Source organism: Manis javanica, chromosome 4 (assembly GCF_040802235.1).
Source record: "Manis javanica isolate MJ-LG chromosome 4, MJ_LKY, whole genome shotgun sequence".
Classification (NCBI taxonomy): Eukaryota; Metazoa; Chordata; class Mammalia; order Pholidota; family Manidae; genus Manis; species Manis javanica.
The window spans coordinates 128761320-128773720 of NC_133159.1; the positions used below are offsets into that span (position 1 = coordinate 128761320).

General features: G+C 46.8%; 1 protein-coding gene, 4 non-coding genes and 1 pseudogene across 5 annotated transcripts; 1 reads left to right on the plus strand and 5 right to left on the minus strand.

Moving 5' to 3' along the window:
- Window positions 1–2262: 2262 nt before the first annotated feature.
- On the plus strand, window positions 2263–4883 carry BORCS6 (BLOC-1 related complex subunit 6). Its single transcript, XM_017680396.3, has one exon. It carries the CDS (start codon window positions 2491–2493, stop codon window positions 3553–3555), a length of 1065 nt encoding a protein of 354 aa, XP_017535885.2. The 5' UTR covers window positions 2263–2490; the 3' UTR covers window positions 3556–4883.
- A 12-nt stretch (window positions 4884–4895) lies between these two features.
- TRNAI-AAU (transfer RNA isoleucine (anticodon AAU)) lies at window positions 4896–4969 on the minus strand. Its single transcript has one exon. It is a non-coding gene; the product is annotated as a tRNA-Ile (tRNA).
- Window positions 4970–5306: 337 nt separating this feature from the next.
- On the minus strand, window positions 5307–5380 carry TRNAT-AGU (transfer RNA threonine (anticodon AGU)). Its single transcript has one exon. It is a non-coding gene; the product is annotated as a tRNA-Thr (tRNA).
- A 210-nt stretch (window positions 5381–5590) lies between these two features.
- On the minus strand, window positions 5591–5672 carry TRNAS-GCU (transfer RNA serine (anticodon GCU)). The gene has a single exon. It is a non-coding gene; the product is annotated as a tRNA-Ser (tRNA).
- Window positions 5673–6085: 413 nt separating this feature from the next.
- Window positions 6086–6157, minus strand: TRNAW-CCA (transfer RNA tryptophan (anticodon CCA)). The gene has a single exon. It is a non-coding gene; the product is annotated as a tRNA-Trp (tRNA).
- Window positions 6158–11195: 5038 nt separating this feature from the next.
- On the minus strand, window positions 11196–11696 carry LOC108409691 (prefoldin subunit 3 pseudogene; annotated as a pseudogene).
- Window positions 11697–12401: the final 705 nt, after the last annotated feature.

Consider the following 12401-nt stretch of genomic DNA (forward strand, 5'->3'; position numbering starts at 1 on the left):
TTTTAAACTAATACACTAATTTTATCACCTTAATGGAATGATTGCTTCTGGATTCCTAGTCCTAAGTCAATCAGACATGTTATTACCCTGACCCATGTGAATAACTTGGGAATATGAACCAGTTTAGGCCAATGAGATATAAAGAGAGATAAACTGGGGCTTTTGGGAAAGATGTATCTTGTTTTTCTGTGATGTGTTAATGGAATCTATTCCTTTCTCCCCTTCTAGCAGGTGCAGGAGTGTATCAGCCAGGGTTCCTGGTTGTGTGCAACAGAAAACAATTTGGGTTCATTTAAGCAGAAAAGACCTTATTATCCTTATAATAAGTATCCTAGGTAATGCACAGAATTAAGTGTCAGGAATCTCTAGAAGGTCCAGTCTACACAGCCAGGAAAATATTCCACTGCAGAGGTGGTCCAGTAGACCATGGCAGAGCCTGATTCATGTACTAAGGAAGCTGGGAAAGGGACTGACTGCTTTCTCAGCTTTTGCAGTGGGAGTTGGGCTCTGTCTGATGAGGATGGAGAGTCCTCAAACATTGGGATTCAGATCCCAAGTGGCTGAAAAAGAGTGACAAATAACCCCTGCTATGGACAGAATGTTTTTGTCCTTCCAAAATCCAGATGTTGAAGTCCTAATCCCCAATGTGATGGTATTTGGAGATGGGGCCTCTGGAGGTAATTAGGTTTAGATGAGTTCATGAGGGTAGGGTCTTCATGATAGGATTAGTGCCTTTACAAGAAAAGGTGGAGAGCTAGCTCTCTTCACCATGTGAGAATGCACGGAGAAGATGGCCATCTGCAAGCCCAGAAAAGGGCCTTCACCAGAAACCAAATCGGCTGGCACCTTGGACTTGCCAGGCTTCAGAACTGTGAGAAATAAATGTCTGATCTTTAAGACTCCCATTTTATGGTATTTTGTTATAGCAGCCCAAGCAGACTAATCCAACCCCCAATGAGTGACAAATGACATAGCCATTCTGCCACCATGAGGAAACCCGCTTGTGATAAACCTGCCCCTACAGACAGAAGCCAGGTCCTTCCCGACAGTCTTAGGGCACTGGATCCAGGCTTCTCTGTTGCACACTCTGTCTTGAGACCATTATTGCATGACACAATCAATTCCCTTGTTTTTTTGTTGGTTCAACTTGTGTTTTGTTACTTGCTGAACAAAGAGCATCTCTTCAGTCCCAAAAGATGGAGAGAAGCTTAGAGTAGACCACTGGCCTCATGGTGTTTTAGTCAGAAGTCTGGGTGAAATTGACAGAAACACATCCTGAATGTATTCAAGTCAAGGAGGGGAAATTAATGGTTTGGGGCTATTTACTTAATAAATACATACTAAGCATCTACTATATGCTAGGCATATACTGTTCTAAGCACTGAGGATGCAGATGAGAAGAAAACAGACAAAAAGCCTTATCGTCATGGAACTTACACGAGCAAGTAAGCAAGTATATGGTATGTCAGATGGCAGTAAGTGCTGTGGGGAATTGCTGGGGAAAGTAACTGCAATTGTAAACAGGTTGTCAGGGCAGGTCTCATTGAAAAGGTAATACCTGAATAAAGATCTGAAGTAGAGAAGGGAAGGAGGAATATCTAAGTAGAAAATGTTCTTAGCCGACTCAACCTAAAAAAAAAGCTAGAGCAAGTGTAAATCCCTGAAGAGGAAGTATGTCTGTCCTGTCAAGAAGAGTGAGGAGGCCAGTATGGCTCCAGTAGGACCAGTGAGGTAGAGAGAAGGAATAGATGACATCAGAATGTCCCCAGGACCCTGATCTTCATGTAGAGTCACTCATTTATTGAATATTTTACCTTGTGGGAAAATCACGAGCCATCCTTTAAGCAAAGAGACTTTCAAACATGGAGGGGGCAGGAGGCAGAGAACAGAGTGGGAGAAGCACAGGAAAGCCCTTCAGTCCGCTTCGCTGTCTACAGTGAGTCGCTCACTGCAGTCCAGCTGCTAGGTCTGTTAGCCAAGGACTGTGGAACGAACCGTGCCTACTCTGCTAATTGCGGCTTCTTCCGTCCTGATCAACTAACTAGGCGTAGTTCAATCCTGATGGTCCATGCAGGGTATGGACCTACTTCCATCCCGAGAACCTCTCTAGGAACCCCATAAGTGGGCCCCGTTTAGTGTATTTGCTAAGCAACAATTGTGGGCGGAGTCTGAACCCTTCCAGCGAGGACTCCAGTATTTCAGGACCTTCATCTTTAAGATCCGCACCCACGACATCTTGAAAGGGCGGGGCGACAAGCGCAGCTGACACCTCCTTCTTTCCACCCTGCTAGCTCTCACGCGTGTTCTGCTGTTCAGTCACAGCTTTTCTTCCGGGACTTCCTTGTCTCTTCGACCAATCAAAGTGCTCTTCCTGTCCTTACTATTGTCAGTCCGCTGCGAATCGGCGCGCCTCTACCAACGCCCCTTAAAGGCGCAGCCAACGCCTCCCCCGAGCGAACCAATTCCTCGGTTCTTACCCCCAACTGCAGTATGGAGTCGTCCCGGGGGCGGCCTGCGCCCGAGGCGGACCTACTGCCTCCGGGGAAACAACAAGCTACGATCTTCACCGGAGGCCTGGGACGAACGCCCTCTGAACCTCCCTCAGGCCTCCGGGTGTCCGAGGAGGAAGAGGCCTCGAACGTTGCGGGCACGAGCCGCCACCCCAGGGACTCCCTGAAGACTTTGAGGTGCAGCTCCGACCCCCGGCCGGAACTGGAAGCTTGGGAGGACAAGCCCGGCTGTGGAGGAACGCCGTCTGGGGCGGGGAGCCTCTGGGGGACGCCGGGTCCCAAGCACGACCCACACGTGTCCTCCCGGCGCAAGGACCCTGAGCCGCCAGAGGACAAGCCTTCAACCGGGACGGTCTGCCGTCTTGGGGGCTCGGGAGGCAGCGGGATGGATATTGAGCGGGAGGAGGAAGACGACGAGGACGCGGCGGCGGCCGGGAGGGCTGGCCGCTCGATCTCCACCCGCCTTCAGGACAGCCGCAGCCTGGATGGGCTGAGCGGGGCGTGTGGCGGCGCCGGGTTGGCAGCCGGTGCTGAGTCTGGCGCCGGCGGCGGGCGCCGCGCCACCATCTCCAGCCCCCTGGAACTCGAGGGCACCGTGAGCCGCCATGGCGACCTCACCCACTTTGTCGCCAACAACCTGCAACTGAAGATCCGTCTGAGCGGCACCCCTCAACCCCCGCCCCCCGCCCTTGCGCGGTCGTGTTCAGCGCCCGCACCCACTCCTGCCATCCCCCCTATCGACCCCGACGTGCTTCGGGACTTGGAGCGGCTAAGTCGGGAGCTGGGCGGCAGGGTGGACCGTCTACTTCGTGGGCTAGGTGGCGCGGTGCAGGAGCTGACAGCTCTGAGCGTGGGCTGCATTCAGACCTACCGCGATGCCGTGGACTCCCTAGGCGAAGCCGTGGACATGAGCATCAAGGGCATGTACACCCTGCTGGCGCGCTGTGAGGAGCTGGAGCGGGCTCTGCAGCCAGTTCAGGGGCTGGCGCGCCAAGTCCGGGATATCCGACGCACCCTGGAAGTGTTGGAGGCCCTGTGCAAGTGACCGGGAGGGCAGGAGAGGTCTGGCCAGGCCAGGGCCGGGAAAGATCCTAAGGACTCTTCAAGGAGCCCTGGTGGGAACTGCCTGCTGAGAGGAGGTGTATATGTTGGAAGCTGTCCCAGAAGCATTTAGCATGCCCACGACCACTCGCTGGGCCTTATGCAGGTGTACATGGGGAAGTTCTAAAGGTTCTCCTGGTGGGAGGGAATGATGTTCTGCTTCTGTTAGCCATCTGTAGCTACCTTATTCTCCAACTCTTCCCTAGCTAGAGCACCATTTCTGGGAATCCAGGGCTTTAGGTCTCAGCTTGGGAGACATGACTGCCATATGTGGTAGAGAAAGGAGAACAGAGGAGGCCCTAAGCCCCCACTGTGGCCACCCTGACTCCAGTGGTCACATGTCAGGTGCCAGGGGCTGTCAGATCTAGAGTGTTCCTTGGCCATACACCAGGCAGATAAAGATGCACAGCTGCAGGTGGATAACTTCCTGCTTCTGCCCTCTGGCGCCCTACTATTCCCCAACCCAGAACCTGGGTGGAGCTAGAAGGAATGCATTGCATGGTAGAGGGGCTGAGTTGGGAGGGGTCTTACTGCTCTCAGGGTTCAAGGAGAATTGCTGGTTTTGAAGCCCACCTGTTGTGGAGTGTTCTAATCAGTTTTGGCTTTCTGAGTTTTTGTGGAATTAAAGTGCTGCTGCTGCTGAGGCTGAGCCTGTGTCTGTCTGGGGTTGCAGGGATTCATGAGCCAAAGCAGTGGGAACGGGGTAGGTTTTCATGGAGTTCTGTTAGGGCTGGTGCTGGGAGTGGGGTGGAGGTCCCAGGCTACATGGGAAAGGATATGGTTCCTTCTCTTAAGCAGCAGATCTGAGGGGAAGTGCAAAACAGAGGTAGGGGCTCAGAGATCCACTAAAAGCAGAAATGGAAGAAAGTTGCACCGGAAAAGAAAGGGAAGGGACCATCTCAGATCCTGAAGTGGAAGGCAGGGAGTGGGAGAATTGGACAACTTGGCTATAGAGGAAAACTGGAAACATTTTGCTTGCTCCATTCCTGACTCCGTTCCCACACGTCCCTGATCAATGCCATATGAACAGTTTGAGACAGTCTTTGTTCCAACCCCTGGCAGGCTTGTGTTTACAGTTCACATAGGAAGTTCCAGGATCCCCTTTACCATCAGATTTAGGAACACAGATTACAGAAAGAGCTCCAGTTTTATAAAAACTTCCTCCCCGAAGACACCACCTCTTCAGGCTGAATTTTAACACGTTTTTCTTTTAGGTATGAAAATTCTGGGTGGAAATGTTGCTTTATGAAACTTATGATGCAAGTTTTAAAATACCACTTCTTGTGGCCCGTACGGGGCTCGAACCCGCGACCTTGGCGTTATTAGCACCACGCTCTAACCAACTGAGCTAACCGGCCACTTCATCCTAAAAGTAATTCTACATAAAGATGAATGGTCAACTAGCTCTTGAAAATTTAAAGATGGGTCAGATTACTTTGAGAGCCTTGGAAAAAATATGAAAAGTTAATCACTGATCATTTCGGGAGGTAACAACCAATCCGCAATACTGCCCGTATTTAGGGTCAAGTCCAGGCGAAAATGTGGGGAGCAAGATCGTAAAAGTCCAGGGGCTCAACCGGAAATGGAAAACACCACTTCATTGTCATTGGTAGACTCCTGGAATGACCTCGGGAAATCATGGACGGTGGATACTTGAGAGTTAGGAACTCTTCGCAAAAGCAGATGCGGCTCCCGAGGCACCACTGGGATTCGAACCCAGGATCTCCTGTTTACTAGACAGGCGCTTTAACCAACTAAGCCACGGCGCCTACAGTGAGACGCCTCGCACCTTCTTTCCTTGGCCAGATCAGCTCCAGGGGTTGTATGTATTTTTCATAACCAATTTTTGGCTCTACTGGAAAATACTCGTCACAGGTAATAGTAAATGAAGGGATGACACGGAAACTGAATCAGGATATACTAAAGGTGGGAAGTCTGTTTTAGAGTTACAAAACTGGACACGCGCCACAAGTACCAACCGACGAGGATGGGATTCGAACCCACGCGTGCAGAGCACAATGGATTAGCAGTCCATCGCCTTAACCACTCGGCCACCTCGTCTACGCAAAGCAAGACTATAATATTCTCTCTGCGTCCTCATCTTTCGTGCTGCTATGACTCACCCACGTCGAGCATGTTTCGAAGATGCTGCGCAGACATCACAAAGTAGAATCTCAAGGGGGTTGACCGACCTAGAAAGATTTCCATCTGCGCAAGCGCATGACCCTCCTCCCTCTGGACTGAGCGATTGATTGCTAGTGTGCACCACTCCTCAGGAGCCCCTCTACAGGCCCAGATTCACTGTACCTGAATCTGCCGCAAAAGCTATCACGCCATCGTTGGACTCTTGACTAACGCCAGGAACCCTCACTTTCAGTGCCTCAGACATGCCTGTTCCCTGACCTGAACGCTGAGGATAGTGTTGAGAATGAAAAATATATAGATAAAAGTAAGCAGCTGTAGAGAAAACAAGCTGACCCCGACGTGATTTGAACACGCAACCTTCTGATCTGGAGTCAGACGCGCTACCGTTGCGCCACGAGGTCGGCCAACCGCGAGCCTGGACATGTGTCTGAATGGCCACTTGGTGGCTAGGCGACCAAGGTCCTGAGGATCACTGAGAGTCTAGTGCCTTCTTGAACTTCGAAAATCCCGCGGTTTGGTGCATGCGCTCTCCCACTTACTTCGAGGGTTTCGCAGGGGCAGCTGCCACCCGCAGGGCAGCGGCTTTAAGAGCCTTTGGCTCAGTGGTCCCTCCAACCTCGACCCCGGTGTCCAGCCGACGACCATGTGGCCATGAGCTGGTAGTTACCTACGGGACCCAGAGCTCACAGCCGGACGGGGACGGACTTGTGCAGTAACAGATGGAAGGACGGATAACAGGCCGAAAGTGATGGAGTCAGGTGAGAGCCCGGGGCACCTGAAGGGGTGAGATTAGCTCCTCCAGCTAATAAGCTAATAATTTCCACCCTAGCTTCACATTATGGTCCTTCGGGGCTTTCCAGATAGCCCGGGGTTCAAAGATTCTGATTTTTAAAAACCAGCGTAAACTACATCCAATGAAATACATAGATCTGAAGTGTATGTTTCAATGAGTTTTGAGAAATGCAACCTACAGCCCTTTCAAGATATAGGACATTTCACCTTCCCCAAAAATTCTTTATGCTTCTTCCTAATCGATCCCTTCAACTCCCTTTCCAGAGGCACCCACTGTTCTGTTTCGATCACTATAAACATCAGTATTTTTTTAAAGCTCCCCAGATGAGACAGAGTGGAGCTTCTAAAGAGGGATGCCATAAGCTGGCAGAGACTCCCATTTGAAGAGTTCAGCAGGCCGATATGGAGATCATGCTGTCTCTCTCTCCATCCCTTTCAAGCCAAATGTCTGCACATTCTACGCTGTTGCTCTCCTGAAAGTTATCAGGGACCACTGACATGTCAAAGCCCGGCGAGGCTTCTCAGGCCTCGCCTTAACTGACTCAAGGCAACGTCTTTAAGAGCCTTTTTCTCCCTTGGTTGTCAGGCCTTTCATCTGCCGGCCTTCCTCTAGCTCCCACCCTCCAACCTCAGGCTCTTTCTGTGTCCTTTTCCCTCAGAGTTCTATCTTCTCTCCTCAGGCTACGCACCTGTCCTGGAGTCGGCCGTCACCTGTGTGCTGAGGGCTCCTAAATCTCACTTCCACCTCTGGACTCAGAAGTCCCCTGCCTGCTGGACACCTTCACCTGGCCTGTCATCCTTCCTTCCTAGTCCCGGTGAGTGGCCACGCTAAGGCTGGGGACTCATCTTGACTGTTTCCTCTCCCTCACTTTCCATTTCCAGTTACCAAGTCCTGTCAGTTCCTTTCCGTAATTCTCCTGTCAGTCCTCATTCCCCATTCCCATTGCCATACCCCCAGTCTCTCTCACTGGATTTTTGTAACACACTCCTCTCTGATATCTCTGCCTCCAGAATAGTCAAAGAGAATTATCTTTTTAAAATGATGCAAACATGATTCCATCATGATATGGCTTAAAATCAGTGCCCCATCGCCTTTGGGATTAAGTCTTAATTTATTGGTTGGGCCCCTAAAGTCAAGTGCCCTTTTAGCATGTGGGTTCTGGAAATTTCCAGGGTTCACATACAAACTTTGCTACTTACTAGTTGTGTAACTTGGGCTAGTTATTGAAACTCCCCATGTCTCGATGTTCCCATATTTAAAAGAGTAAAAATTATAATAGACAACTATTAGTTTACTTACTACATACTATAGATAAAGTGCTCAGGGCCTGATTGGTGGTAATCACTTAATTATTATAGTGCTATTAATATCTAGTCTTTGCGTGATTCTTCAGCCCTACCTTCTCATCTCCCCTGTGACAACCATGTCGACTCATTTACAGTTGCCTAAACTCATCTTGGTGCCACTGTCCCTGGTATTGCCTGATGGTCTTCCCAATCCTTCCTACATGGCTGACCCTTACGTACCCCTCAAGAAACAATTGGGAAGCTCCCTCCTCCCCATTTCTACTCCCATCTGGAGGAGAAGGCCCTTCCTTTGTCTCTTCCAAGATAAAACTTAAAATACTACCTTTTATTTGTTTCATTGATTGTTTTCCTCACTACACTGCGTTACTCAAGAATAGGAAATATGTATTCCTTGCACCCAGTACAATTTCTGGAATATAGTGTATATTCAGTAAGCACTTGTGAAATTAATCAGGGATAGCTTTAGCAAAAGCCCTAGAGTGGGCAAAAGCATGACTTGTAGAGGAAGGAGACATGTTTCAGTAACTGAAAAGCATGGAGTCAGGTGGAAAATTTTGCTAGGAAGGGAAGTTGGGTCGATGACTATAGTACCAGGGAGCAAGGACTTGATCTCTAGGCTCAGAGAGGTTCTACAGCAGGTGTGAAGTATGATTAATCCAATGTCATCATCCAGAGTACTCTGATGTTTAAATCTCCTCCATTCATCCCACCAGTTTCCAAATTTTAGAAACCGCTATTTATTCTATCCAAAGCTGCATTGTTTAATATGCTACCTGCTAAGGTGGCTATTCCACAAGGGGCTATTCAAATTAAATTAATTTTTATAATTCAGTTCTTCAGTCCTGCTAGCCACATTTCAAGTGTTCAGTAGCCACATGGAGCTATTTGGCTACCATATCGGACAGAGCCAAAATGAAATATTTCCATCATCATAGAAAATTCTATTGGACAGGGGTTCTGAGCTAGAGGATGGAAGCTGGTGGCCTGAGGCCTGTGTGCTGTTGGCATCAGGGTTGTTTTTTTTCCTTCTCATTTTTAAGTTGGATGCTAACATTTATAATTGGAATAAGAATCTGGATTTCTGGCCTCTTTTATAACTAAAACAAAAATAAAAAATATACCCAGGAATCTAGCAACACTGGACCCTGACTCCCTCAAGACAATTACCTGAAGCTGAGTAGTTGTTGCACGTCTCCTCACTACATCCCCCTAACTCCTACACAGACTTTAGAATGGGCTTGGGTTCTCCTGGGCTTTGTTTTTATTTTTCCCCTGTCCTCAAGGAACTTAATTTATTTGTTGCATTCATTTGCTGTGTTCTAGTGGGAGAGACATAGTAAATGAACAAAGTAACGAATCAAATGATTACAGATCATAATGAGGACTAGTAAGAGGCAAGGGACTATGGTGATTAAGAGCTGAGATTCTCAAATCAACCTGGGTTTGAAAGCCTAGTTTGATCAACTACAGGATCTGTGCCCTCAGACAGTAAATATGTTTCTCTGTACCTCAGTTTCCTTATGTGTCTACATACCACTGAACTGAATTGTGTACTTTGAAATGGTCAATTTTATGTTGTGTGAATTTCACATAGAAAAGAAACAACTCAGGAGGCTATTTGAAGAGGCTCCCAGGGGCCTAAACTTGAGACAATTTGAGCATCAAAAGGAATAGCAACTGCAATGGTAGGAGAAGCACAAAAGATGTTAAAATTCACAAGTTCACAATACTAAGAACAATTCATTAATCATTTTTGGAGGATGCTAGGAACCAACTCATTATTCAGAAAACTGGTAAATCATGGGGAAGAAAATCACACAATTATCCAGACTTTCCTGTATGACCTATAGCTCATGGTAAACAACTGGTTGATGAGGGTACAAGAATCCCAGGTGATAAATGCATAAAGACTGATAGAATTAGGATATCCCCATTTTGCAACCCCTCGTGAAACAATAGAGCTAGGCAGTGATGATCACTTAAACCGTAAATGACCATCTGGTGGGGCACTTTATAGATTACCTCAGTCTGACTACACCTGAGCCCACAGCTCAGCTTTAACACCAGAAAAAAAGAGACAAACAGGCATTATGGGCCTCTTGGTGTGAATGGAGTAAGAAGTACAAGCCACCATCCATGATGTATTTTTACCAGAAAATTAAATGTGAGACTGATTCACTAGATCTAACAACCAGTTTATAGGGAACACAGGGCACAGAGGAATGTGTTAAACGACACAACCAGAAATACAGCCCACAAACGGCCCAGAGACCTCAAAATATACGTTGCAAGAAAATTAAACAAGGAGGAGGGGAGAGGGAGGAGGAACAATTTAAGATTAAAAGACACGTTAACTAAGTACAATGCTGTGTGGATCCTGTGATTTATTTGCATCCTGATTCAAACAGTTTTATAGATCTATATCTATATCTATATCTATATCTGTATCTATATCTATATCTATATCTATACTATAGAGATCGGGCAATTTGAACAATTTGGTGATGGCTAGGTTTTGCTTGAAAATAACTTAGTGGGGCTGGGAGGGACAGTATATTCGAAACAAGGTTGGCCACATGTTGTTAACAAAGCAGAATGGTCTTCAAAGGGATTCATTATACACTTTTCTTTATTTTTACATATGTTTGAACTTTTCCATGATAAAATTTGTTTTTCTAAGTTCTTTATGACCAGTCCAAATGTTAGGACATACGAGTTCCAGCCCTGAAAGAGTGCCTCCCCCCGGCACCCCTACCCCCTCAAGGGAAGGGCACCTGGTCACCAGCAGTACCTCCTACGGCCACAGGATGGCTCCAAAACTCACTTTTGGGAGACCTCTGCAGAGCAGGCTTCTGTGAACCAAGGTCGTGGAAAATGACAGGAGAGACCTAAATGTCTGATTACTGTTTATTAATTCATAATGTGAAATGTGACCAACCACTTCTTACTATCTAGTAGGTCCTGTAGGCAGGAAGCCTATTATAAGTAGAATGTCCCAAACTTCCAGCTGCTGGAACCTAAAATCTAAGTCACCTTTTACTCCTTCCCTTTTCTCACCCATCCACAGCCCCATGTTCAGATTTTATCCTCTAATTATCTCTTGATTCCATCCACTTGGCTCCACTTATTGACTCCACTGGGATCTAATCTCATCCTGTCCTTCCTGGATAACTCCATGGCTTCTTAAGAGCATTCTGCTTAAAATTTACTTATTTAAGTTTTAATGTTCATTCTTGCTATTTAAAAAATCATTCAAATTATGTCAACCTTTAAGGATAAACTATGGGGAATTTAAAATAACATGTTTGGAAAACTGAACCACATTTTTAATTGCTAGCATTATGCCTTCTTCTTGGTAGAATCATCTTTGTTTCTTCTTTTTACATCCCAATTATAATCCCTGGCCATAATGACTTCTGTTGTAGTAAATTTATCTCGAAGAAAGTCAAGGTCTTCCTTAAGAGAATCTTGATTCTTTGTGGCAGTCGATAAATTCTTTTCCAACAATGCCTGAGCTTCACCGATACCCTATTCAAGCATTACATTAGCCCCCAACTGTAGACATACTTTATCTGTAGGAGGAACTGACACTTTATAATACAGGTTATCTGCCAGGAAGAATCTGGTCTCCAGTGAATTAGTGGACTTTTTTTTTCTTCTGCATGTATTTTAGAATTTCTCTAAAGATGGCTTAATTTCAGGAATCTGACCTTTTAGCCTCCTTTTCTTTTGAGTAAGGTTAAGTTCCATAAACTTACACTTCTGGTATTGTTCACCCAGCTTCTTGAGTACTGTATCTGCAGTCTCATTCCCAGGCTGTTTCATGAAGGAATCTACATTTTCCACAAATACAGCCCCAGGAATCCCTAGGTGGAGCCACTGCCCATTCCAAGGCCACTTCTCCTAAATGCTTGCCTGAAATTTTAAAATCCATTCTCTATGTTGCAACCAAAGTCATCATTTAAAATACATATCTGACCATGTTCTTCCCCATGGCTGCAGGACCATATCCCTTGTCTACCCAAGCCACTTCACACCTGACCTCTTCTTCCCCTTCCATTACTAGGCTTCAGACAAGTTAGCTTCCTTTCTGTTTAACAAACATACTGGGCTTGTTTCCACCTAAGGACCTTTGCACTTGCTGTGTGTCTGCCTGTAATGCCCTTTCCCCAGATCTTTACACCGTCCACTCCTCCTCATTATGTGTTCCAGGAACCTTGGCAAGTCTTGCAAAAGGAAGTCATGGGCTTTCCTCGGTTTCACTCTGTTACAGTACTTCCTTCATTTGTGAACAACCAGACTTAAATCGTCAGTGGGGGAGCTTGGCTCTGAAGGCATGGGTTTTCATTCCCAAGGGAAAAAGCATGTAAGTTACAGGCAGAGGGAAGAAAAGCATGAGGAGCCCTTCAATCCTTGCATCCTGTCTGTGTGCTAATGTTTCCATGCTTGCTATGTTATAATTTCCGTGTTTGAGAGTACAGGAAGCTCCCTTTTGTGGTACTTTAAGTGTCATCATTATCATTCACTTTGAGGGTCTAATAGTGA

Excerpts from the sequence above, each read along its gene's own strand:
- BORCS6 (XM_017680396.3), top strand. The coding sequence starts at position 2,491 with ATGGAGTCGTCCCGGGGGCGGCCTGCGCCCGAGGCGGACCTACTGCCT.